Genomic DNA, 25,818 nt, shown 5'->3' on the forward strand with positions numbered 1-25,818 from the left:
TATATACTATATAATATTTTTGTGTAATACATATATTTTATGTGATATATATTATTTTATATTTAAATATAATATATATGTTATATATAATATATATTATATATATAACATAATAACATATAACATATATATTATATTTAAATTATATGTTATTATATATATAATATATTATATATAAATTATATATATATTATATTTAAATATATATAATATAATTTATATAATATATTATATATAGTATATATTATATACGTTATATATAATAGATATTATATTTTAATATATTCTATAGTGGCTTTATCTGTCATAGCTGTGTTTTCTTCATTCATAAAATTAAGGTAATAATGACCACCTTAAGGAATTATTACTCATGTGTTGATTCCCTAACAATGTGTTGAGCACCTTTTATTCATAAAGTACTGTGCTAGGCGGTGAATGCAGTGGGGAACAATATTGCTCCCTCACTGAGAATATATCACGAGAGAGAATGAAGTGAGAGCAGATTATGTTAAGCACCTGGTGCAATGTCTTTTGTGGAACTGAATTCAAGTCCAATTCATACATAACTTACCAGAGTATGCCTGACACTCTGAAGGATACGTCCTCTCAGTTATAACTGGTCTTAGCATATGTGCATTTTCTGAGATCCAAGGCTGAAAGGGGACTCACCAAACGAGGCGAGAGCTCAGCTTCAGGCTTCATGAGCAGGACGCTCTGGTCAACCGCACGGAGGGCACAGAGAGAATGGGGAGTGGCTGTGACCTCCAGGTTGATGTTTGAGGCCGGTGGGCTCTGGGCTGAGGAGAAGCTCAAATTGACCTGTAAAAAGGATATGATTATGACAGCAAATGTTCTAAGTATTACAGCCTCAACACCTCTACCCCAGACGAGGACTAATTCTTTCTACGCTTGGTTTCCCTTCATCCTTTTTGGAGCAGGCTTAAGAGGTGCGAACCGGTAGGGACTACCAGTGAACGATCTCTGGGGTAAATTGGAAATGGAGCTCCAGTTCACTGAGATTTCCTGGTCCTCGTGTAGCTGGTGAAATGTACATTGGTTTTGATCACATTGAGACAGAATCCCCGATGGGAAAAAGAGCGCACACTGCTAACAAAGATACATACTCTGATGCAGTTGACCTATCTCCGTGCGGTGTTTTCGTGGTGAATGCGCACAGTTTGCACGGTGCCATGAAAAGTCACGCTCCACCTCTGAGACCAGCCACCTGAAGCCTCCTCCAGGTCGCAGTCTTAGTCGTCTGACATTCTAAAGGGGTGCAGGGCTGCTTCGGCCGGGAGAAACTCACTGATAAGTGAACCTATCCGTTCTTCATGTTTCTGTAAATATTTCTGGAGCAGAGTCTGAGTTTTATTTTATATTCAATATAGAAAAGAAAATAATTTAGAATCTAGAGTCTGTAGTAGCACCAGGAAACTTTCCAGGTTCTTGAACGGCAAGGTGATTTGGATTGGAATGAAATGTCAGTATGCTTAGTTAAAATAATATCTCACTTGCGTTGCTGAATTTAACTGTGATCATCCCGCTATGTGGTCTGTGAATTAATGTAACAATTGGATTCGTGTATCATGAGAACTACACGAAAAACAATTAATAGATTTATTCTCAAAATGAGGAAGTATTCATCCCTGTAGTTCACTATATTATGAAAACATGGCGTATGGAGAATTTTGTTTTAAACGTGTTTGTTTTTGTTTTCAGAAAATTTAAGCGTATGAAAACATGTTTGTGAGTGCCTATTTCAAATGAACACATGAATTATTTGCATTATAATCCACCGAAACGACTATTAATCAAGAAGTGACTACATTAGAAAATGTAAAATGCTTTACTGATACGCGAACAAAGGATTTTAAGGCATAGTTGGAGAGTCTGCACTTATCCATATTAATCAGTGTCATCCTTTAAAAATGTTTGTGATGTTTATTTATTTTTTAAATTAAGAAAATTTTTTTAAATTTATTTTTTGAGACAGAGAGACAGAACATGAGCAGGGGAGGGGCAGAGAGAGAGGGAGACACAGAATCCGAAGGGGGCTCCAGGCTCCGAGCTGTCAGCACAGAGCCTGACGCGGGGCTCGAACTCACGAACCATGAGATCGTGACCTGAGCTAAAGTCAGATGCTTAACCGACTGAATCACTAACGCGCCCCTTAAAAAAATTTGTTTTGATATTTATTTATTTGTGAAAGAGATAGAGTTAATCAATGTTATCCTTCGTAAATAATTCAATCCAGTTAAGAATGACAGGCAAAGTGTTATGTGGTATTTAACCTATATACTAGATCTGTTATTGTTAAAGTAAGAAAGAGAGATACAAATTTTGGATAGAAAACAGTTTTTCTCTATCCTAATGAAGACTGAAGAGAATACTTGAAGTATATTATTGGTTTGAGGGAACACACATCTCAGACTGACTTGGTTCTTCCCTCCCATTCTCCGCCTGTTCTTGCCTCTGTTTGTTCATCAGCCTGCCAGGCTATCTACCTTCTAAGGTCCTCAGTTTTTAACTTTTTAATACCTCTTTTTTTCTAACTGCTGGTGGTAAATGAAAATAGTCACCTTTCTTCTAAATACTTTTCTGGTTTTCACAGCGTCTCTCTACTCGTGATGAATAAGTTACGAGATATTTGATATGAAGAGACTGAGAATGATATCCAGGGGCTTGCACTCCTCTGTGGAAATTTTCTGGTGTTACTCAGGAATGGTCACCTGTTTTCTACCAGCAAGAAACCCCTGCTGGAATAAGCAAAGTGTGCCGAAAGCTATAGCATAACATGGCCATTCCAAGGTGTAACCAACAACCAACTACCCACGATTAGCAGTAAGGGCATTGAAGTTTGAGACAGGAATCTCTTCTAGGTTCACATGGAACACAAAGAACATCCAAATAGAGCAGAAGAAACTATGCCCTTGGACACCTGTCCTGTTTACTAGCATTCTTTAGTACGATAGAATTAAAATTTTATATCAGAATCCATTGTGTATTTTTCTTAGATCATTATATGTTTTTTAAAAAAGATAATCTAATGTAGTTCGCATTGCAGAAATGTTCACTTGCTATCAAAGCATAGTTTTTCTTTTTTTTTTAAGTTTCCTTATTTATTTTGAGAGACAGAGCACGGGCGCGTGCAGGAGGGGTGGAAAGAGAAGGAGAGAGAAAGAATTCCAAGCAGGCTCTGCGCTCTCATTGCAGAGCCCAATGTGGGGCTTGAACTCATGAACGTGAGATCATGACCTGAGCCAAAATCAAGAGTCAGGCAGTTAAATGACTGAGCCACCCAGGCGCCCCTAAATGTGTAGTTTTTTGTTTGTTCTTAAAAACATTTTTTTAAATATTTATTTATTTTTGAGAGAGAGAGACAGAGCATGAGCAGAGAGGGGCAGAGAGAGAGGGAGACACAGATTCTGAAGCAGGCTCCAGGTTCTGAGCTGTCAGCACAGAGCCGGACTCGCGGCTCGAACCCACCGGACTGCAAGTTCATGACCTGAGCCAAAGTCGGATGCTTAACCAACTGAGCCACCCAGGTACCTTGCATAGTTTGAATCTTCATAAAATTCATGTTAAAGAGTCCTAGGTATATTTTTAAAAAGATAAGTGAAGTTGGTGGATGCTCTCTGATTGTTCATGTTAAGCACCAAATTCTGTTGGGATAAAGGCTTCTTGTTACAACTATATATTCTTTGGAAACATGAGAAGACTCCATTTGCAAGTATGTTATATTTTTATGCTATAGTCATTATTAGAGTGCCCAGGCTGTGTTTCTCAACATGGGGCACATACATATACCCCTGTTCTGTATTATCAAACTGAATTTAAACTCACAATGAGTTACTGGTTTCTGCAATAGCGCACTGAGGTGCGTCGGGGGTATGATGGGATAAAATGGACACATCCTTGGGAGACATCATTTTTAACTGAAAATTTAGGGAACGAAACATCAAGATTAAAACTATTCAGGTTGTATAACAGAATAGATTTTGAATTGCACATGAATTTTAAGATAAAACAAGAAACTTGTCAAACATTGTGTGTCTAGGGCCACCTGCTTTGAACTTCTTCACCAGCCCTCTCAGGGTATGGCATCACTCTCGGCCTCTGGATGTCCTTTGGAGGAAAGTTCCAGGAACACTATATGGCAGTTTTAGAAACGGCCACGACATCTGTCTTTTCCGCCCTTCAAAAGGGGAGATGAATAAAAGGACTGCTGATACAGGTGACTCACCTTATTGGCAAAACAGTTTTCGATGTTGATTTTCTCCGTGTCGGCAATAATTTCTCCATCAGGCAAAAAAGCATACAGCAGCAACTGGGCATCAGAAGCGATGTCCGACTCCACTCGAAAGGAGAAGGAAAATACTCCTTTCACTGGAGAGTAAGAAAACGTTCAACATACTTGATTAGGAAGAGGGAGGAGTTCTCAACTTTATACAGAAGAGACCCTCTAATGACTTAACTCCTTCTAACATTTGGAGCACACTAAAGGAAGAGAAGACTTGCATTTACACCATCGTGTATGCAGTTGTGTTGAGTGCGGACATGCTGAGCCAATGACGTTTTCCTGGAAAAGTGTAGGATACATTTGTGCATTTCCTCTGCTCAAGTTGAAAAACGCATTTAATGCGCCTTTCTGTTTTTCAATTGAAAAAAAGATTTAAGACTCTACTGTAGAGAACGAACTGAGGGTTGTAGGAGGGGAGTGGGTGGGGGATGGGCTAGATGGGGGATGGGCATCGAGGAGGGCACTCATTGGGATGAGCACTGGGTGTTATATGGAAGTAAGGAATCACTTAAATTCTACTGAAGCCAGTGGCTCCGCTATATGTTAACTAACTTGAATTTGAATAAAATCTTGGAAGGAAAAAAAAAAAGATTTCTTAAGAAAGAAATCAAGAGGGAAGAACTTCTAGATATCGTTAATTACCTCTACCTCTGATCCACATCAACACAGTTCCTGTCATATGCACGAGGAAAAGGCAAAGAATGCAACCTCGTCTGACCATCAGGCCATTTTCAATACCGCAGAGATACGGTACGAATAATTACCGACAAAACCAGGTGTGAATCTGAGTTTTACCAGGGAATTGCCTATATTTATCTTAGTTGCTTCTTTCTGCGTGCATTGCATAGTGCTTATGTGATGTCCACACTTAATTTTCTCGTAAACGAGCTAAGTTCTGGGTAGCAGGAAATTCTTTCAAAAGTATAGCTTTCCTGTGTCTTTAGAAAGTTGGAGGGCAGCTTGGGGTGAAGAAGCACGGAAACAGCAGGGTCAAAATAAATTAGAAACTTCTGGCTTCTGTCATCTAGCATAACATGCTCTATGTCCATCCATGTTGTCGCTAATGGCCAGATCTCCTAGGGAATATAGTCAATGATATTGTAGTAACATTGTATGATGACACATGGTGACTCTACTTATCGTGGTGAGCGCCGAATAATGTAAAGAATTGTCAAGCCAGTATATTGGACACCTGAAGCTACTATAACACTGTGTGTTAATTATACTTCAATAAAGTAATTTGAAACCATAATACTAAAACCATATAAAGAGCACATAAAAAGTGTCACAACAGGGACGCCTGGGTGGCTCATGTGGTTAAGCATCCAACTTCGGCTCAGGTCATGATCTCGAAGTTCGTGGGTTCGAGCCCCACGTCGGGCTCTGTGCTGACAGCTCGGAGCCTGGAGCCTCCTTCGGATTCTGTGTCTCCCTCTCTCTGTGCCCCTCCCCTGCTCGCATTCTCTCTCTCTCTCTCTCTCAAAAATAAATAAACATAAAAAATAGCATAACAACATCTTGAGGGCATGGACTTTTTATCCAAAACTCTTATTATAGAGATATATCAGGACAGGAAGCTATATTATTTTCAAAGTTAGTTCTCTTCAAATATAGTTCAAATATGTAAACTTCAAATAAAGTTTAGCTACCACAGGTTGTAGACAAAGAGATATCTTATCCTTTATTTATGAATTACTTTAAAAATATTTCTTGTGTGCCCACTCCGTGCCAAGGACACGGAAATGGGGTTTCAAAGGTAAAAGACAAACATATTTTAATTTTTGTAATGGGTACTCTTCATTTTTTTCCTGCATATACTGATTCACCTTGGGTGAATGAGCTTTTTGATTCCTAAATATGCTGCTAATAAAAGTTTTTATTTTATTTTTATTTTGCTTTTGTAAAATGATAGCTTATAATTATCAAATGAACAGAAAAAAAGGAAGCTATTTATGAGATTTAGCCTAGGGACATGTAACAAATAAACAGACCAAATGTATTTACCTTTTGGAACAAACCCCCCCCCCCCTTTTTTTTTAAGGTTAATTATCCTTCCTGGGATAACAGAAATCGAGAGATGTTGGTGATTCAAGAAAATTCAGAAGGAAAGTGCCGTATAAGATATAGAAATGTTGTGAACCAACTTGACTTAAATGACATTTAGAAAACGCTGAAGAGCAGAAGAATAGAAATACTAACATTTATCAAGATAGACCATATGTGGGGCCATAAAACATGTCTCAGTAAATTTAAAAGAAATGACCACAATGGCATGAAGGTAGAAATCACTAAGAAAAGTTTCTGAAAAATACCTCAATATTTAGACACTAAAAAACATACTTATTTTATGACTCACCCAGAGTCCAAAGAAGAAATTAAAAGGGAAATCTGACAATGTTTCGAACTGAGCACAAATGAAAATATCACATGCAAATACTTGTATGATGCAGCTTAAGCAGTATTCTGAAACCTAACGTTGTTTGTCCAAACGGCTTTCAAAATTTCTTGGGACTGATAACTCTTTTTGTCCTAGAAAGGGCTACACTTAAGGCCTCACCAATATCTAACTTAGACAATAAGATGATATTTGGGACTTTTGAGATGATGAGACTTACATGAGATTTTGGACTTGAGTTAATGCTGTAAAGGATGGAGTCTTTTAAGGCTGTTGGGATAGGGTGAGTGCATTTTGCACATGGGACGGATGTGAATCTTTGGGGCCAGAGGGCAGTTTGTGGTAGGCAGATTAACGTCCTCCCCAAAGATATCATAATCTGAAAAAGTTGTGTACATGTTATGTTACACAGCAAAAGGGACTTTGCAAATGTGATTACGTCAAGGACTTTGAGAGAGGGAGATCATTCTAGGTTATCCAAGTGAGCCCGATGGAATCATAGTGATCTTTACTTAAAAAAAAATTTTTTTTTAATGTTTATTTATTTCTGAGACAGAGAGAGACAGAGCATGAGTCGGGGAGGGGCAGAGAGAGAGGGAGAGAGACAACTGTGAGATCATGACCTGAGCCGAAGTCGGACGCTCAATCGACTGAGCCACCCAGGCACCCCTGAATCATAGTGATCTTTAAAAAGGGGGCAGAAATGTAAGAGAGAGATTTGAAGATGAAGTGCTCCCGGGGTTGAAGACAGAGGGGCCACAAACTGAGGAATGCAGGAGGTTCTAAGGCAAGGAAACGGGTAACTCCTTAGAGCACTAGAAGGCAGCCAGTCCTGTTGTCACCCTGATATTAACCCAGTGAGACTTCTGACCTACAGAAGTGTAAAATGATAAATTTGCAGTTATAAGCCAGAAAGTGGGTGGTAATGTATTACGACAGCAATAGGAAATGAATTCAAAGACGTACACAGTAAAATTTTTCCTTGGTGATTTTCTGCACTTTCAAATAAATAAGTTAATAAAATTAACATTTTAATAAAAATATATGCATTTTAAAACATTTAATTATAAAATGAATATATTTTACTTTAGGAATAAAATTTAAAATATAGAAATGTTACAAAAATAAGAGAAATTACTAAATGGACTAAAATGAACCTAGTATGCCATCGTTTTGCATGTTTATTTATTTGAGAGAGAGAGAGAGAGAGAGGGCTAGTGGGGGAGAGGAGGAGAGAGAGAGCGAGAGAGGGAGAGAGACAATTACAAGCAGGCTCCGTCTCACAGGGCTAGATCTCACAACTGTGAGATCACAACCTGAGCTGAAATAAAAAATCGGACACCTCACCAACTGAGCCACCCAGGTGCCCCCCCCCCCCGCAACCTTTAAAATGTTTATTTGTTTTGTATTAGCTTATCCTCGTCTTTGGTTGATGGAAGAAGGTTGGTGACCATGATCTCTGTAGAATGTAAATGTAAAATGTAAAAGTAGCTCCGTCTTGCTAAAATGTACAGAATTTGAGTATACGAGAGAAAAAAAAAGGGGGAAATCCTGGAAGTACTTACTTTCTCCGTGCTCAATGGACAACACGTGGATTCCTGATCGGGAGATGATTCCTCTTGCTTTGATCTGAAGATGGAAAGATATCCATTATCGTTTTAAAAGGCACATATTAAACTCACAAGAGCCTATTCAAAATATATAAATAAATTATCTCACTACTGCAACTCAGAAGTTTTGAACACTAAAGTTCTCTTTCAGTATTTTCCTATATGTAGAGTTACATACTTTAAATAACAAATACATGTTTTGCAATGTTTTAGTATTTTATTTAGTATTTGCTATTTTTCTTGAATATTGATATTTCAAATTTGCATATTCTTTCAACAAATATTTTAAACATACACAAGGCAATATGTACTAAAAGCAGATAGATATAAAATATATGTAAGTATTCTTTATTGTTAAAAAGCCAAAGGTATTGACACTCTCTTTGTGCCAGGCATTGAGCTAAATTATTTAGTTATAGGATTTTATTTAATGTGCACAGTATTCCCATGAAGTGGGTATAAATCTCATCCCTAGTATTCAGGTAAGATGATTGACGTTTGTCTTTACAAACGAGATCAGGTAAATTGCCCAACGTCACGTAAATAACAAGCAGTAAAACTAAGATTCTGACTTACTGTCAACTTTTTAAAAAACTTTTCAATAGAATTTTTAAAAATATTGTCTACGGGGCGCCTGGGTGGCTCAGTCAGTTGAGGATCTGACTTTGGCTCAGGTCATGATCTCACAGCTTGTGAGTTCGAGCCCCACGTCGGGCTCTTTGCTGACAGCTCAGAGCCTGGAGCCTGGTTCGGATTCTGTGTCTCCCTCTCTCTCTGCCCCTAACCCACTCACATTCTGTCTCTGTCTCTCTCAAAAATAAATAAAAACATTAAAAAAATTAAAAACATATTGTCTACAGTTAATCTTCCTATACAGAGTCTCTTACATGTATTTTTTTTTTTTTTTCTTAAAATGACTTATCTGAGTAACTGCCAGTTTGGGATTATATTTTTAATCTCAGGGCACAAATAGGTTTATTGGCCTCAAAAGTATCATATCAATTTATGATATGCCTGTCAATGCCCTTTTTCCCTTCATTTAACACTGGTCATAAGGTTTGTAACTATTTAGAAGCTTTACAGGTGTATTGCTACTGCTTTATTGTTTTATTTTTCACTCTTCAATTAATGTCAAAACTGAATATTTTCCAGAAGCTTGTTTATAATTTTATTTCCTGTTGAATAAGTTCTTGATTTCTTGCCCTTTGCTTATTTATCTATTGAGTTCTAAGAAAAACATTATTTTTGTCTAACAAGGCATTCTCCCTGGCTTTTTCCTCTCTCCTTCAATAATTTTCCATTGGAACTCAGAAAAAAGCTTAGAAATTCCAGTGGAGACCAGAGCATAAATGAGAAATGAAAGCATTGATAATGTATTAAGAAGCTACTTCTCTTCAAGCATAAAAACAAGGACAAGAAAAGGTTTTCACTGATGTCTTACAAAGCGTATCACTTCGATAAGAACTCAATCTTTTTGAGGTCTTGTAATAAGGAAGAGGTACTTCTATTCTTACCAAATAATAGAAGGTCAAATCTTTTTCATCCTTTAGAATCTGTTCATTCAGGATGTAGTGTGCCCGGATCTCCTGGATTTGTCCACAGGCCACGGTACCAGTAACAGGTTCAAGGTGTAGGTAACTTTTGCTCGGGGAGGAAATACGCTTTACAGTGTGCTGTGCTGGCATATGATATTCTTCAAGCCACCAGTTATCAAAACAGCGGGTGTTCTTTTTGTAAGTGACCTAGTGGAAAGAATAAAGGTCTTGAAAATACTTTATGTACGTGTTGGTCACTCTGTCATTTACTAAAGATTCTTTTTTTTAATGTTTATTTATTTTTGAGACAGAGAGAGAGCATGAACGGGGGAGGGTCAGAGAGAGAGGGAGACACAGAAGCAGAAGCAGGCTCTGGGCTCTGAGCCATCAGCACAGAGCCCGACGCGGGCTCTGAGCCATCAGCACAGAGCCCGACGTGGGCTCTCCAACTCACGGACTGTGAGATCATGACCTGAGCTGAAGTCGGACACTTAACCGACTGAGCCACCCAGGGTTTCCCTCATTTACTAAAGATTTTATGTGAACCATGTTTATTTGACTCCATTATAGTTTGTTTTCCCAAATAAAGCGTAATCTGTGAGTGATTTTTCCTTAACTTTATTCATGCTTGTGCCATACTGATTTAGTAGATGATATTCACTCACAGTCAAGACCAATTACTTTTTCTTAATACCCTTATGCCTATAAACTGCATAAAGTTATTTGAACCTTCTACAGAAAACAAACAATAGCGGCACATCGAAGAAATCAAGAAAATCTAATCTGTAACAGAATCGTGAAAACATTGAATTTTACGAGGGAAGGTCAAGATGAGCCAATAAATGTCTACGGCAGGTTGTAAATGGAGTCAATCTAAAGTAAAAGATTTCTGGCAGATCATGTTTTCTTCTGAGTTAGGTCTCCACATTGCTTAATTTCTATTTTCCTCTGTGTTGCCATTTCTTTTTCCATAGAATTTACATGCTTCCCATATACCCTTAAATTATGCAGCCTCAGCAATCTTTTTGCAGCCCCAGATGCCCCTTCCCACCTACCGAAACTGTGAATGAAGAAGATGTGAACCTGGTGGTATTAATGGAAATGTCTACCAAACCATGGTCATCCGTGATAAAGTTGGAATGATATGCATTTCCATCCACAGTGACGACTACAGTTTTATTGGGGATTGGCTGATCCTTCTCATTGACTAGAAGAACCTAGAAGTGAGGAAGAGATAGCTGGTGTCAAGGGTTACGTGGCAATGGCATCTTCCGTTCTTTGTTGCATTCACCTCTTGACCTCGTGGCTGCTGTCATTTACCGAAGATCTTAGAATCTGAAAATTAGACTTGTTTTCTGGGCTCTAGACTATTTGGCTTTTCTATATAGATATTCCCTGAGCCTGAAACAACTGCGAATATCCCAGAATGGACTCGTGATATTACCTTTCCCAATTTTCTTCCTCCCCGCTGTTCTCTGTCTCAGTATATGGTGCTTCCATTCATCCCATAGGCTTTTTTTCGTTTCTTTTTTAATCATTTTTCTCTCTTTGACTGTATCTAACCATTGGCCAAATGCTATCTCTTTCCCTGTTGAACGCATTTTATTCCTATTCATTTCTCTCTAGATTCATTGCTGCCATTCCAGTTAAAACCTGTGAAAGGTGAAATAAAATGAGGTCTCTTATCAAAAGGTTTACAATGGAGCTGGGAGGCCATTAAGGAGATCAGCCTTAGGCACGTCCTCAGCAGAAGAACCATGAACTTCGGAAATGGACCAAACTCAGCCCGAACACCTGCCACCTGCTACAGGAGATTTTGCTCGATGACATCCTTAGTAACCGCTTACATTCAGTCAAGATTAGTCTTCTGCCACCAATGCCAATAGAAATTCCTCATAAAAGACATGTACAAGAATTCCCCTTTGTCTTGAAAAACCGTTGATTTTTGTTCTTGAGGGCAAGGGGGCACTATTTGAATTGTTGCCCAAATCCATGTTTCCCAAATTGCAATTCTGAAAAGCTTTGTTTTTATTTTAACTCTACCTCTTTTCTCAGATGACAGGACACAATATTTTTCTCCGTCTGGTTTCCAATACCATTTTATTGAATCTTACACAGTTCGCCTTCTTCCTGCTTCCTGCTGGCTTCAAACCATTCTCTATACTGCCTCAGCTAAACTGATCATGCTATTCTCCTTAAAACCTTTAGTAACTCCTCAGTACAAAATTCTGAGCTTATTCTAAAAGGCCCTCAAGGGCTGCTCTGGCTTACCTACAACTATACAGTCCATCCAGTTATATCTTCTATCTCAGCCAGTCACCCTGGCTACCTCTTAGCTCTTCACTCTTCAGTTAAAATAATTTGCTTAAATTAAATAAAAAAAATTTGTTTATTTTGAGACAGAGAACACAAGCAAGAGAGGTGCAGAGAAAGAATTCCAAGCAGGCTCCTCACTGTTAGCTCTGAGCCTGACGCTGACTCGATCTCATGAACTGTGGGATCATGACCTGAGCCGAAATCAAGGGTTGGACGTTCACCTGACTCAGCCACCCAGACGCCCCGCTTCCTTGGTCTTTAAAAGCTATTTAAAACCTAGAGCCTTGGCCATTCTCCCCTCTTTCTTAAATTTCTGGCCAAGTCATATTCATCTTTTACGCCCTCAGTTTGCTCATGTACTCCTCTTGGTTTGAAATGGTCTTACACAACCACATCTATACATTTATTAATTTTTTGCCAATTTGATGCAAAATACTGCAATAAATGAAGAAAATATACAATTCACAACATCACTAAAATAAGGAAATTGTCTATCAACTGTCAGGTTAAAGATTAGTTGCTAAAGAAGAAAATTTTAAATGTCCAGAAAACTTCTATCTCTTATATGAAAGAAAACTGATAGCTTACTTACTTAGCTGGATATCAGTCTGAAAATTTACCAATGTGATTACCGATACTGATCTTTGAAGCTGACAAAAATGTGTTTAAAACTATCAATATGAAAAATTCAATCTCAATCATCTAGATGAAAGAGTATCTTTAAAAATTATAAAACAAAATCATTGTTTATAAACAGGTAAAGAGTCTGCAGTCAAACTACACAGGGAAAAATGTATTCTAGAGGTGTGTTAGAAGTTAGTAAGTGTGCTTTATTTTTCTGCATGTGATAGTGTTTGCCTTTTAAGTTTGTCATTTGCCATAATTTCTTTCCTCACTCAAAATAAATATTTATTTTTATAACAAATTATACTTTGGGGTACAAAAATTCATTTTCTTAAAGGCCACATCCCCCAAATTATGATTCTATTGAAAAGATATTTTACCTGTCCAAAAAAAGGGAGCCCATGTCTGTAATATGTATCCACTTTTGTAAATTTCAATTTGCTTAAGGTGCTTGTGATTATGCATGATGCATGCCCAGTTAATTCCAACTCTGAAAAAGAAATAAGCGAGGTTGAACTGTTCTATATATTCAACTCACCTCCTACCTCCAAGCCAGCTTCACTCCATCATAACAAATTACTATCTCTATTCTATATCTTCTCCTCTCTAGAATTTCTCACACTTAGAAAATATAAGCAACATGACCTTAGCTTCACGTTCGTATAAAAAATTATTTTACCTCATTCCCCAATTCCTCTGGTTTCGCAAGTATCCTACTTGCTCTATGTTCTTAAGCTTTTCACCTCTTCTGTGATCTTGCGCCATTTTTGTTTCCATCTCTCTCAGATCCTTGCCCTCTCCCCATGACTTTCTGCATGCAACATGATTCTTTACATTGGAATCATGTTTAAAATATGCTTATTTTCTATCACAAACCTCTTTCCCAGAAAGACCCTTCTTTTCACTTGTATGGCCCTTGCAAGGTATAGCCAACACCTGGTGCCTTTCCATTTATTGAAGTGTAATCTGTGTTTTATCTTCATCATCTAAAGCACTGTTCTATCAAAGTCTAAAAGATCCCTTATTTTCTCCCACTATAGTATTTTCATCTCAGACTTCATCCAAGTGAGTTCTCAGAAATACTTCATACATCAGTACCACTGAAACCTTTCCAGTGTCTTCTAAGAAACTCTATTTTATTATTTCCCCCCATCCCTATGACTTCTAATTTTATTATTCTGACTGATTTGATACTATGTCCTAAATGTAGTTATTTCTGTCCTTGGGCCTCTCCTTGTCTGCCTCTAGCCTCAATTTAGCAAAGCTAAGTGAGTTCTCTTTCAGAACAATTGCATTTACCCTTACAAGGGTATAGATACAATAGGAATTGTTTCAGATATACATTTATGGTTCTGATTTTGCTCTGGTTTTCTTTTAAAATTATTTTTGAGGATGAACGAATCATATTCTACTTTGGTATTCCAGATTATAATTAATTATCTTTGACACATTCTCATTACCATAACTTTTTCACATCTACTCCTTATCTTGGTTAATGGCATTTCCATTTTCCAGGCCCCAGATTTGTAATCTTTGAAGCCATTTTGAATAATCTGCTGTATCACACTGTGATACCTTAAAATTGTTTCATCTAGCCTGTCCCCTTCATGTTTGCTAGAATTGTATTTTTAAAATATCAATTTATTTAGAACATTCTACTCCAATATATCTGAAGATATCCAAGGCTTTTCATAATAAAGTCTAACCTTTTTGGCATATGATTTACTTTTTACACATCTTAGCCCCTACCTGCATTTTCAGATCCTTCTGAGACCAAACACATTTATTTTACGTGAATCATGCTTTTTTCTCAGTCCATTGCTAGCTTTCAAAATATTATCCATTCTGTACAAATCAGCCCACATGCTACTTTATAAACTTTGCCTCTCTGTTAGAATTAATTCTCTTCATGCTCATTTGGCCTTTAGGTTTTACATTTCTTTTTTTTTTTTTTTTAATGTTCATCTATTTTGAGAGAGAGAGTGCAAGTGTGGGTAGGGCAGAGAGAGAGGGGGAGAGAGAGAATCCTAAGCAGACTCCACACTGTCAGTGCAGAGCCTGACGAACTCACCAACCGTGAGATCATGACTTGAGCCGAAGTCAAGAGTTGACGCTTAACCCACTGAGCTACTCAGGGGCTCCTAGTTTTTACATTTCTTGTGAAAATGTAATTATGGTTATAAATATATGCACACACATACACACACATATATACATACACATGCACACACATACATACATAACCTTGAAAAAAGGGTAATAAACTAGTAACCTAATGAATTAATCAATATTTAAAAACAATGCCAACCTGTTCCTTCCTCTTTGACCTTGGCTTCCACTTGTATTGTCATGTCATACCCCTTTTGTCTCAGCTGGAATATTTTCGTCTGTACGAGTTGTGTGAAACAGCCTTTACCGTCTGCCTGAAAGGAAAGAAAGAGAATTCCTGGGTCCTCTGATTTGCTGCCACAAAAAGCAGTTAGCAATCTACGAAAATTTTGTGCTCCACATTTCCTGCCAAAGGAGATTTTACAAATGTTCTGAACATCTTTCAGGTGCTTATCCCTTCCCAAGCCAAAGAAGACATCATATTTCTTCATTAATCGAGTTACTCATTGCCTCTGGCTTCTCTCTCCTCTTCTGAAAGCCTATTCTGCTTCTGCCCAATTAAACTTCCTAGTTTCCAAATGCGCCACCGTATTTTGTAATTCTGCCTCTCTGCGTATGCTGTTCCTCAGACGATGACGTTCTTGCTCCCATTCTTATCCGGGCTAACGGTTACTACTCTTCTAAACTCAGCTCAGACATAATATCTCTGGGGCGCCTGGGTGACTCAGTCGGTTAAGCATCTGACTCTTGGTTTCAGCTCAGGTCATGATCTCACAGTTTGTGAGTTTGAGCCCCACATCAGGCTCTGTGCTGACAGCGTGGAGCCTGCTTGGGATTCTCTCTCTCCCTCTCTCTGTTTGCTTCTCCCTTGCTCTCTCTCTCTCTCTCTCTCAAAATAAATAAATAAAACATTAATTAAAAAAAGATGTAACATCTCCTCTGTGACCACCTTCATCTAAACATCGACTGAGGATTATGTTTTCTTCACTGTATTTCTCCATGTCTAGGACATTAATAAAAACATATATTCATTGAGGGGCGCCTGGGTGGCGCAGTCGGTTAAGCGTCCGACTTCAGCCAGGTCACGATCTCGCGGTCCGTGAGTTCGAGCCCCGCGTCAGGCTCTGGGCTGATGGCTCGGAGCCTGGAGCCTGTTTCCGATTCTGTGTCTCCCTCTCTCTCTGCCCCTCCCCCGTTCATGCTCTGTCTCTCTCTGTCCCAAAAATAAATAAAAAAACGTTGAAAAAAAAAATAAAAAAAAACCCCACATATATTCATTGAATATATGAATCATTATAATAGATTTCCCAACTAAATATTGGGATCCATACCTTAAGAAAGATTTGTTTTCATTTTTTTATTTATCTCCATGAAAATATTCATTGCATAATAAAATGTAATCATAGTTAATTTACGTCTAATTTACTTAATCGTATTTTAATTTACTCACTTGAAAATAAAAACTCATCCCTTATGCCTGATATTTTAAAGGTTTTGTAACTAAATTCCTCTCATGTTTATGTTGCTTATTGATGTTTGTCTTGACATTCATTATCATATTCATCATCCTAGCCTTTCATTCATTTGCTCTCTGCAGCTCTGATAACTTTTTTTCCCATACCCTTACAGGGCCCACACACTGCCACTCTCTGCTGGCCGCATAAATACCAGTATAAATTCATGAACCCAACTATCAAGAAACCTCCTAACGTTGCCAGGCAATCTTACAATGTTTCCCTTATTCTACATTTTTTCCTAGGGGACCATTTCAAACACTACTCTTTGTTATACTGTTTTCACAATACAATATTGTATTCTATTGTATGATATTCCTTATTGCATTTGAATCCCTGAGAAAACAAGATCTGTTGTTAGTGTCCTGGGGAGAGTGGTTTCCATATACCTGTTGACTGAATTCTTCACAGATCTTTTGTGAATATCTTCCATGGCAGTTGGAATGGTATCGTGAATATTTTCTGCATACATTAATTGTCACCAGACCAGAGACCGGCTTTCCATATGTGTATCTATGACAGTCAAGCAGTTATAGATGAGAATATGTTTAATATAAATAACTCAGATATTTTTTCACATAATTTGATCCATTCGTATATCCATCTTGTTCATCTATAGCTGTCGTAATTCCTTCCATATGAATTTGTTCTTTAGAAGCACTTGTTCTGAAACCGTCTTAATTATCCAAGTGGATATACATCTACAACTCTAAGAGAAAATACTTACTGAAACTTTTTGAAACACCTCCAAATGAAAAATTAACAATGTGGTTTTTCTCAGATCTTTCCTCCTTTCCAGTTGGGGTTTTACTCTGTCTTATTTCCTTCTTTCTCTGCCATCAGATTATCTAAGTTATAATTCCACCTTTGACAATGCCTCCTAAGTTGTTTGGGGGAAAAATTTAAGGGTCTGTAGATGGTGTATTTCTAAGTCATCTCTAATTCGTATATATTTTAAGAAGATAAATGAGAATTTAACTGGAAATTTGAATATTCAAAAGCACTAGCTATCGAACAGAAATGTTATAAATGAACAGTATCATAATGACTTAGTCTGATTCTGCCAAATCTGAGGGAAGGATATGCTATGGTATGCTCTGAATGTTTGCACCCCCAAATTTGTATGTGAGAATCCTAAACACCAAGGATGAAAGCATTAGGCGTGAGGTCTTTGGGAGGTGCTTAGATCATGAGGGTGGAACCCTCATGAATGTGATTGGTGCCTCTATAAAAGAGGCTCCAGAGAGATCACTTGCCCCTTCCACCATATGAGGACATGGCAAGAAGCCAACCAGCCATGAGCAAGAAAGAGAACCTTCACCAGAATGTGACCATGCCAGCACTTTGACCTTGGAGTTCCCAACCTCTAGAACTGTGAGCAACAAATTTCTGTTGTTTATAAACTAACCATTCTGTGGTATGTGTCAGAGCAGGCTGAATGAAGATATGATGTGAAGCCAGGTTAGTCTGTTCTTTCTTAACGTATGCTTCATGGACCATCTACCCTGAAATTACCTGAGATAGGTATTGCGATTCGGAGTCCTCAATCTTTCCTTAGGTTCACGATTGGAATCTCCAGAGGCGTGGCCAAAGAAACTACATTTTAGCTAATCACCTCAATAGACCAGCTGCTCACTTAAGTTTGAGACCTATTGCTTTAGCCAAAACTGTGGGGTAGGTGACAGTTGGCTTCAATGGCCCCGAGTCTCCTCTTCTTATAGTCCTCCCCACCCCAGTTTCTAGCAATGCTGATAAAGCAATAAATGATTTACTAACTCTCACTCTGAGGAATCTTTAAACCTGACTGAAAGTGCTCCCCCTTCTAAGGGAAAGATCTACGGCATCAAAACTGGCGAGAAAGATGAAGATATGATGATCCTCACACTGCTTTCAAAACCAAGAGGTAAAGTGTCTCTTCAGTACACGTGAAGAGTGTCTTACTACACCAAAAGGTAACCAGGGAAGAAATAACTGTGACACATGTATACATCTATATATATCTATATATCTATACATTATATATCTATATATCTACTTAAGAAAAGTTCTTAATTTTTTTCTGATTTCCCATAGTTTAGGAAATCAGAGGCAATAAAAAAATGGGGATTGTATGACACATATTAACACAGAATTTATGAGCATGAGCATGACCTTGAGTTGGACATCTTGCATTCAATTTCGGTTGTAGAAAGTTTCATGAAACTAGATTTTTTTTTTTTTATTTAATTGCAGAAGGAATATAGGATAGGGGTGAAGAGTTCACGCCCTGGAGCCAGACTGTTGGGTTAAATTCCAGTTTGTCATTTACTATCTGTAGAAACTTGAGCAAGTTTTTTTTATCCTCTATGTGTTATAGTTTCCTCATTTGCAAACTAAGGATAACTATCCCCATCTCACAAGGTTAGTGTGAGAATAAATGTTAACAGGGGCAAGGCACTTAAAACACGGTCTTGCACATTTTCAGGGGTCAGGCAATACTTTTATTATTAGTAGGATGTCTTATGCTGCCTCTCATGCTCCCTAGTTGGAGAAAGTCATTCTCGAATTAAAATACCTTGAAGTCCAGTTACCAATGCAAATAGAGCCGGGAAATAGAATTGGAATGAAAAAAAAATGTAACTCACAGGCCACAGGCGGATACCACAAATTCTTCATCTAGAAAGCCGATAACCTTGGGCATTTTCACTTTGACCTCAAATTTGGGCAAAACTGTTGTCAACAGAAGGGAGAAAGACATGAAGGTGGGCGGGATATCTCGCAAGTATTAGTAATGATTCTATTACAGAACCTTATAATGTAAGATCACATGAAATGATGTCAACTGCAATAAGGAGCAGCAGAGCCACCTCTGACGAGGGTGATGTGTTTCCGACCACGGGTAGTCTGTCCTGCGTTAACTTGGTTAAGCTGGGATTACCTTTCCTAGCATCTCCTCTGAATTTGTTTAAGATTTCAAAGACGGAAGGAAAGAAGCACCCTGAGTCTCTAAAGATCCACATGGTTGGATGTGGTGAAAGGTACAGAGAAGCCAGTTGATTCCAATTTGTCCTAATTCTGTCCTTCTCTGTGTCCATTTCCTCCCAGCTGCGAGTCCTGCTGACTGATAGAGGCCCAAGATCTACCACTAGATGCTTGACTACAGAAATACTGAAGCAGTGGATATGAAGAGATATGTATACGTACGGCCTTCCATAGATTCTTCTATGGCGGTGGCCCTTGGGGGTCCACTTTGGCATCTGAAGGGACCCTTGCGGGTGCTAACTTATTTGTCCCCACCCATGCTTCCGGAGAACTGGTTAGTAATTTCCTCTGACTCATTAGCTCCTCCTGCTGGACCCTTACTTTTCCGGCCTCTCTCACAGTTGTGTAAGATTAGCTGTTCCTGCAAGAGATCCTTGTTCTATAATTCCCGTGGCAGGTCTGGTGAATTTGGGGAATCGTGCTTTTGTTGATCAAGTCTCCTCACCCACGTTCAATTGGCATGAGAAAATCCACATAACTGATAACTGGTAAGGTGGCTTCAACGTCTGACTACTTTGGTTGGAGTAGTATAGGTCTAGGTCATAGGTGCGGCCCAGAGGTACCCTCAGTTATAAGATATAGATCAACAGATGCATGCACATATTTATTGTATTGGTTAACAATTTCTGATTGAATAGGGTCAAATGGACTTAATAAAATATTTCTTGCCTCTTGCTGGCTCTGTGATTTTGGTAAATTACTAACAGTTCTAGTACTCATGTACTCATTTGTAAAATGGGGATAATACAGTCTCTGCCTCAGAGGGGTGATGTGAGGATTAAACAAGATAGCACATGAAAAGCACTTAGTGAATATTTAGATAAATAAAAAACTTGCTAATTTTCACCTACTATATGCTAGATTTTTGCTTGTACCTATGTATAAAAACTCTTAAGCTCTTAAATACTCTAATGTCATAAATGTCTCGAGCACATGCAGAATTCTTACCATATTCCTTCACCTCAAAGGAGTGCTGTAGTGTTCCCCCTGACTCCTTCTGCATCATAATATTATAGGTACCCAGGGTGGGCTCCACCGAGAGTGGGAAGGAGAGCTGGCTGAGTCCCCCTTGCAGTCTGACATTTTGCCATTGGAAAATTCGATTCCTTTTGGGATTCTATAGGTAAAAACATGAGTTCATAGAAACCATTGAAATAGGTATTTTGAGTAGAGGGGCAGCTTTCCAGGGAGGGCACATTGGGAGTCGGATAGTAAACAGTTGGCAAATTGACTACATCAAATCAAATCAAAGATACTTTGCTACAAATCAAAGGTAGTGAACAAAGTTTTCTAGGAATTCTATGCTCAGAAAAGGACATCAAGGTTACTAGCTATGAGATGTTAAAGATTACAACGGGTATCCATTTTGGTTAGAAATACTGGAAAAGTCACTAAATTGTATCATCTCAGGGGATTTTGTTCTTTCATTTACATCTTACCCAGTCTCCAGAGGATTTAAGATAGATAGGGAAAACAGTGTTTAGTTTTGGTGGAGTGCTAGAGGGGAGGGAGGAGGCAGGACAGGCAGTGGAACCTAACTTGTAGTAAGTTCACATCCCAACGGAGATGCATAAGATCTTACCTACCTCAATATAAACCACTGAGAACTGTAAAGAAAAAAAAAAGATAGTATGAGTGTGGGATGGAGGTTAGAAAAAGAAAGCCATGATCTCAGCATTGATAGCCTATCTGGATCAGGGGAAGTGAGTCTGTATATATTTTTTATCCAAACAAGGAAATGTGCCCCAATTTGGTTCACATGCATTTTACATGTTTAGTTTAGTTTTACATTTTAGTTCTCATATATATCTCTTGAGAAGTCATGACTTTCCTTTTATGAAATAATGTACAATGGAGGAAACCTACACTTAAGTAGAAAGGTCAAAAGAGTGAGTTTATTTTGCAGATGAAATTTATCTCTGAGAAATTCTCCATCTCTCTAAGAGAGAAATCAAGTTCACTTACTTTCCTTTGTTTAATAAAAGTTACTGGGGTTAAAAAAATATTTATTTATTTTTGGGGCATCTGGGTGGCTCAGTTGGTTAAGCATCCAACTTCGGTTCAGGTCGTGATCTCACAGTTCGTGGGTTTTAGGCCCGTGTCAGGCTCTGTGCTGATGGCTGGGAGCCTTGAACCTGCTTCAGATTCTGCCTCTCCCTTTCTCTCTGCTCATCCCCCACTCAGGCTGTATCTCTCTCTCTCTCTCTCAAAAAATAAATAAACATTTAAAAAACATTTTTTAAAATGTTTATTTTTTGAGACAGAGAGAGAGAGTGTGTGCACACACGGGAGCGGAAGAGGAAGGGAGGGGGGTTAGGGGGGCGGAGAGAGAGACAGAGGATCCTAAGTGGGCTCTGGGCTGACAACAGAGAGCCTGAGGCAGGGCTTGAACTCAGGAACTGCAAGATCATAATCTGAGCTGAAGTTGAACGCTTAACAGACTGAGCTACCTGGGCACCCTCAAAATGACTGGGCTCTTTAAAAAGATAATTTCAATGGAATATTTTATTTTGATAATGTGGTTGATGAACTGATCTCATTCTCCAGCAGTGGTACCACTTAGATCATATTGGTCTCATGTTTTTCAAAAGAATGGGCCTTAAGTTTGTGCTTGTTTTCCCCACACTCATCCACTGTCAGGAGACTTACCGTTTCATTCACAGGGTGAAAATTGACATCCACAGAGACGATGCGGAATCTCACTGAAACACAGAGATTTTCCCCATAAAACCCTACTGCGGGAATCCAAGGCAGTAACACAGATAACAGCATGCTTGTGTTTTCATGACTGCAGAATAAAGTAATAGATAGCCACACACCCACCCCTTAAAGTTGCTCTTGCCACCTTGGTTCCTTATACCTTTTTGTCCTGGTTTGTAGATGGGTTTGTCTGTTCGGGCAATGACAACGGTCTCTGCTCTCCTTACATGTATTATGTTCTTCTTTATGAATTCCTGGGTTGCCCCTTTCACTTCCACGGTAATGAACCCTGAGGAAGTGAACAGCTTTGGAATCTGTAAAACAGAAAAGCACTGAAAAATCTGCCCAGACCCATGTCTGAATGTCTCAGCCTTTCTGACTTTGTTCTTTCTCTGGTTAGTCCCAGAGAATTAGTAAGGGATAAGTCAAGAATTATAGACTCTCATGCTTCTGTAACATGACAGGAACACTTTGTTGATTTAAAGGGAAAATGTCACCGAAATAAAACCAACTAAGTCTTCTAATAGTCAAGACAGTGAAGGCAATGACAAACTCTAATTTCCACAGCAGTATGATGGCGTTGAAGTAATTATCAAATGTTATTTTCCAATGGTCAACGTCAACGTTACATATTATCACTGGTAGTAAGCCAGTGTGATTAACTATTTAATACCTTATGTAGCAAAAAGTTAGAAGGACAGTACATTAACCATCAATCACATGTGAGGTCTTAAATAAGTCACTTAAATTTATGAATTTCAGTGTTTGTAATGGGTAATGGCATGGCCTTTATTCATCTCCGAATTGTAGGAGCCAATGAAACCTTTCCTATAACTACCATTACTTTTCATATATTGCACTAAGACTGTTTGTAAATATTATGAAAGCATATTCAGTAGAAACTTTCACTTTGTACTTCTCATGTGTTTCTTCATTATGCTTTTTTATTGCTGGGGGTCAGAATACAAGGCATCAGCTAATACGCTCTTTCTCTAACGAGCTTCCATATCCCAAAGAGTCCTACTGACAATGAAGGGGCTGCAGGAGAAGTAGTTCTTCTCTGTCACCAGCTTGGTGAGGAGGGTACTGATCTGCATTCCATACTCCAGAATTATGTTCAGTGTCATCGTCTCATTCAGGTGATTGAGCATGACACAGGCCTTCTCAGGAACCCCAGTGTACAGCTGAGATGGGACCAGCACCAGGTACTGCCTGTGGAGAAGAGGGCTCCGGGTCAACCATGGAAAGGTTAAAAAGACGTCATGATTGTGGCTGTTTTCTAGATAATCTTTTCTGTAATCACCAATCATAGAACTATTCCTAAGCTATGGATAAGCAATCCATGAATCATGTGCTTTGAAATTTGGAAATGGATCAAGAAAATGGGATGATGTATAATGGGATATTATTCACCCTTAAAAAAAGGAAATCCCATTGTTTGCAACAACATGGATGGGCTTTGAGGACATTGTAAGTGAAATATGCCAGGGGTGCCTGGGTGGCTCAGTCAGTTGAGCATCCAACTCTTGATTTCGACTCTGGTTGTGATCCCAGGGTGGTGGGATTGAGCCTTGTGTTGGGCTCCGTGTTGAGTGTGGAGCTTGCTTGGGATTCTCTCTCTCTCTCCCTCTCTCTCTCTCTCCTTTTGCCCTTCTCCCCCATTCATGTGCACTCTCCCTCCCTCTCTAAAGAAATATATACATGTGAGATATGCCAGAGAAAGATAATATTGCATGCTGCCACTTATATAGACCCTTTTAAATAAAATCAAATTCACAGAAACAGAAGAGACAATGGTTTTGTGATTACTAGGGGCGGGGCAGGGTAGGGGGCGCGGTTGAAGGAAATAGGGAGAAGTTGGTAAAAGGGTACAAACTTTCAGTTATAATAAGATGAATAAAGTCTGAAGATATAATGTGTGACACAGTGACTACAGTTGATAACTCTGCATTGTATGAATGAAATCTGCTGGAAGGAGAATTAGACTGTTCTCACACACACAAAAAGGAAGAGTAAATAAATACTCAAGAGATGGATGTGTGAATTAAGCCAATGGGAGGAATCCTTCCAGTATATAGGTAAATTTAACCATCACGTTGTACTTTTTAGATATTTCATAATTTTGTCAATTGTATGCCTATGAAGCTAAAACAATGTTTGTTTGAGCAACAACAAAATGTGATTAACCCATTAATTTTCATCGAAAGCCTTAAGAACCTGTCTACATGTGGTCTTGGGTTTCATGTGGGCGCTATGAATTTCTTTATTCTAGGACACCAAATAGATGATATTTAATGGATAAGGAGGAGTGGCATTGCTTCTCAGTACTATTTCAGAAGCAATGTTGGCTCTTTTCTTTCTTTCGCTCTGTGATGAGGGAAGCGGAGTCGATCGAGCCACGCGAGGCTAGTCACCAAATATATTAACATGCACACCCAGAAGAAACTACCACTTTCCAGTTGTTTCGCCCACCATTTACTACCACCAAACATGCTTCACTTTGCAATGTTCTGGTTGCCCACGCCTCTCTCTCTCTTCCTGAAGTGTCCTTGTCTATCTGGATAAGTTCTATTTGCTTCATAAGACTTCTTTCCAAACAAGTTTCTCTCTGAAGACTTAGGCGACGTCCCTTCCCTTATATGGCTCACAACTTCCAGGAGGAGGTAGGTTTTCTCTGCGACTGTTCTCACAGAATCCCGCAAGGCTAGCTTCTGGTTTTGCACTGTATTCCTTTCCCTGCACACTTTTTCTATTCTCTATACCGTGAAGTGTTGAGGACAGGGTCCACATTGTGTTAATCTGTGTATTCCCAAGATCTAAACACCAGCCCCTACGGGTTTGCTCAAGAATTTGAGTGATCTGACACAAAAATCCTGGCTTCTCTGAAAGTCATGTATTCATCTTGGTGATCTCTGACCAGGGGAAAATACAGAGATTAAGTTATTTCACACTGGATGGACACTGCAGCCCTTTTCGTGAGCCAATGAAGGATGTATCCTTTTTTTTTTTTTTTCTTTTTGGCAGGAGTTCTATATTATTATTTAATAAATGTTGTATAATTCTGTATTCTTATTCGGTGAATGTTTCGTAAACGTTACTTCCCCATGTCTCTGTGTTTTCTAGAATTAGAGGATGCCTCTTCCACATGACCAATAACAACTTATTGACCTTTCTAAGCCCCTTCAACAGCCGATAAATTCACAGGAAATCAGAAAACAAATAAGAGAGACATTAAGAAGCAGATAAAACAATGGGAAAGAGAAGGACAACAGAATTTTCTGAAAATGTTGTTGCTTACGGTTTTGAAGCAGTGAAAGCATCTCTGGGAAGAAGCAGAAAAAGTAGAATCAAGACTGGACTGGGCAGCTGATTTCTCCTCATGGTGTGGAGAGAAATAGGAAATAACAGGAATCTGAGCCCCTTGATTCCTTGAACTCTGGTCTTGTCCTAGAATCACTGGTTTTTATTTTACCTGATGGGCAGTGAAAGTAAACTGCTAACCCTTTATTTTTGTAACATATTAACTACTTCCAGTATAAAAAAATCAATTCCAGATTATTTCTATGACCATCAGTATTCTTTTATCCGCTTTCTCAAATGTTCTGTCCTTGAAAAATATTACTTTCAGGCTACACTGTCTCTGATTATTAATCAGTACCTAACCTATTTTGAAGAAGAAGCAAAATAAATTATA

At 38.6% G+C, this 25,818-nt stretch overlaps 1 protein-coding gene across 2 annotated transcripts in view; it reads right to left on the reverse strand.

Annotated features, from left to right (window-relative positions):
* The window catches only part of LOC125918818 (pregnancy zone protein-like), a 44,710-nt gene extending 19,119 nt beyond the window's left edge, over positions 1-25,591 (reverse strand). The window contains exons 1-15 of one of the 2 annotated variants that reach the window (XM_049625048.1): positions 25,423-25,591; positions 23,153-23,336; positions 22,285-22,438; positions 22,074-22,126; positions 21,011-21,031; positions 20,373-20,541; positions 19,028-19,112; positions 16,793-16,916; positions 15,089-15,203; positions 13,161-13,270; positions 10,896-11,057; positions 9,820-10,047; positions 8,261-8,324; positions 4,244-4,386; positions 670-819 (exon numbers count right to left, since the gene is read on the reverse strand). In XM_049625048.1, coding sequence (XP_049481005.1) covers positions 670-819; positions 4,244-4,386; positions 8,261-8,324; positions 9,820-10,047; positions 10,896-11,057; positions 13,161-13,270; positions 15,089-15,203; positions 16,793-16,916; positions 19,028-19,112; positions 20,373-20,541; positions 21,011-21,031; positions 22,074-22,126; positions 22,285-22,438; positions 23,153-23,336; positions 25,423-25,505 — 1,845 coding nt within the window. In that variant the 5' untranslated portion in view covers positions 25,506-25,591. Of the gene's footprint in view, positions 1-669; positions 820-4,243; positions 4,387-8,260; positions 8,325-9,819; positions 10,048-10,895; positions 11,058-13,160; positions 13,271-15,088; positions 15,204-16,792; positions 16,917-19,027; positions 19,113-20,372; positions 20,542-21,010; positions 21,032-22,073; positions 22,127-22,284; positions 22,439-23,121; positions 23,337-25,422 lie in introns of both variants that reach the window. The other variant, XM_049625050.1, reaches the window with a different exon arrangement.
* Between the last annotated feature and the right edge of the window lie 227 nt (positions 25,592-25,818).

This window comes from Panthera uncia, chromosome B4 (genome assembly GCF_023721935.1).
Source record: "Panthera uncia isolate 11264 chromosome B4, Puncia_PCG_1.0, whole genome shotgun sequence".
Taxonomy (NCBI): Eukaryota; Metazoa; Chordata; class Mammalia; order Carnivora; family Felidae; genus Panthera; species Panthera uncia.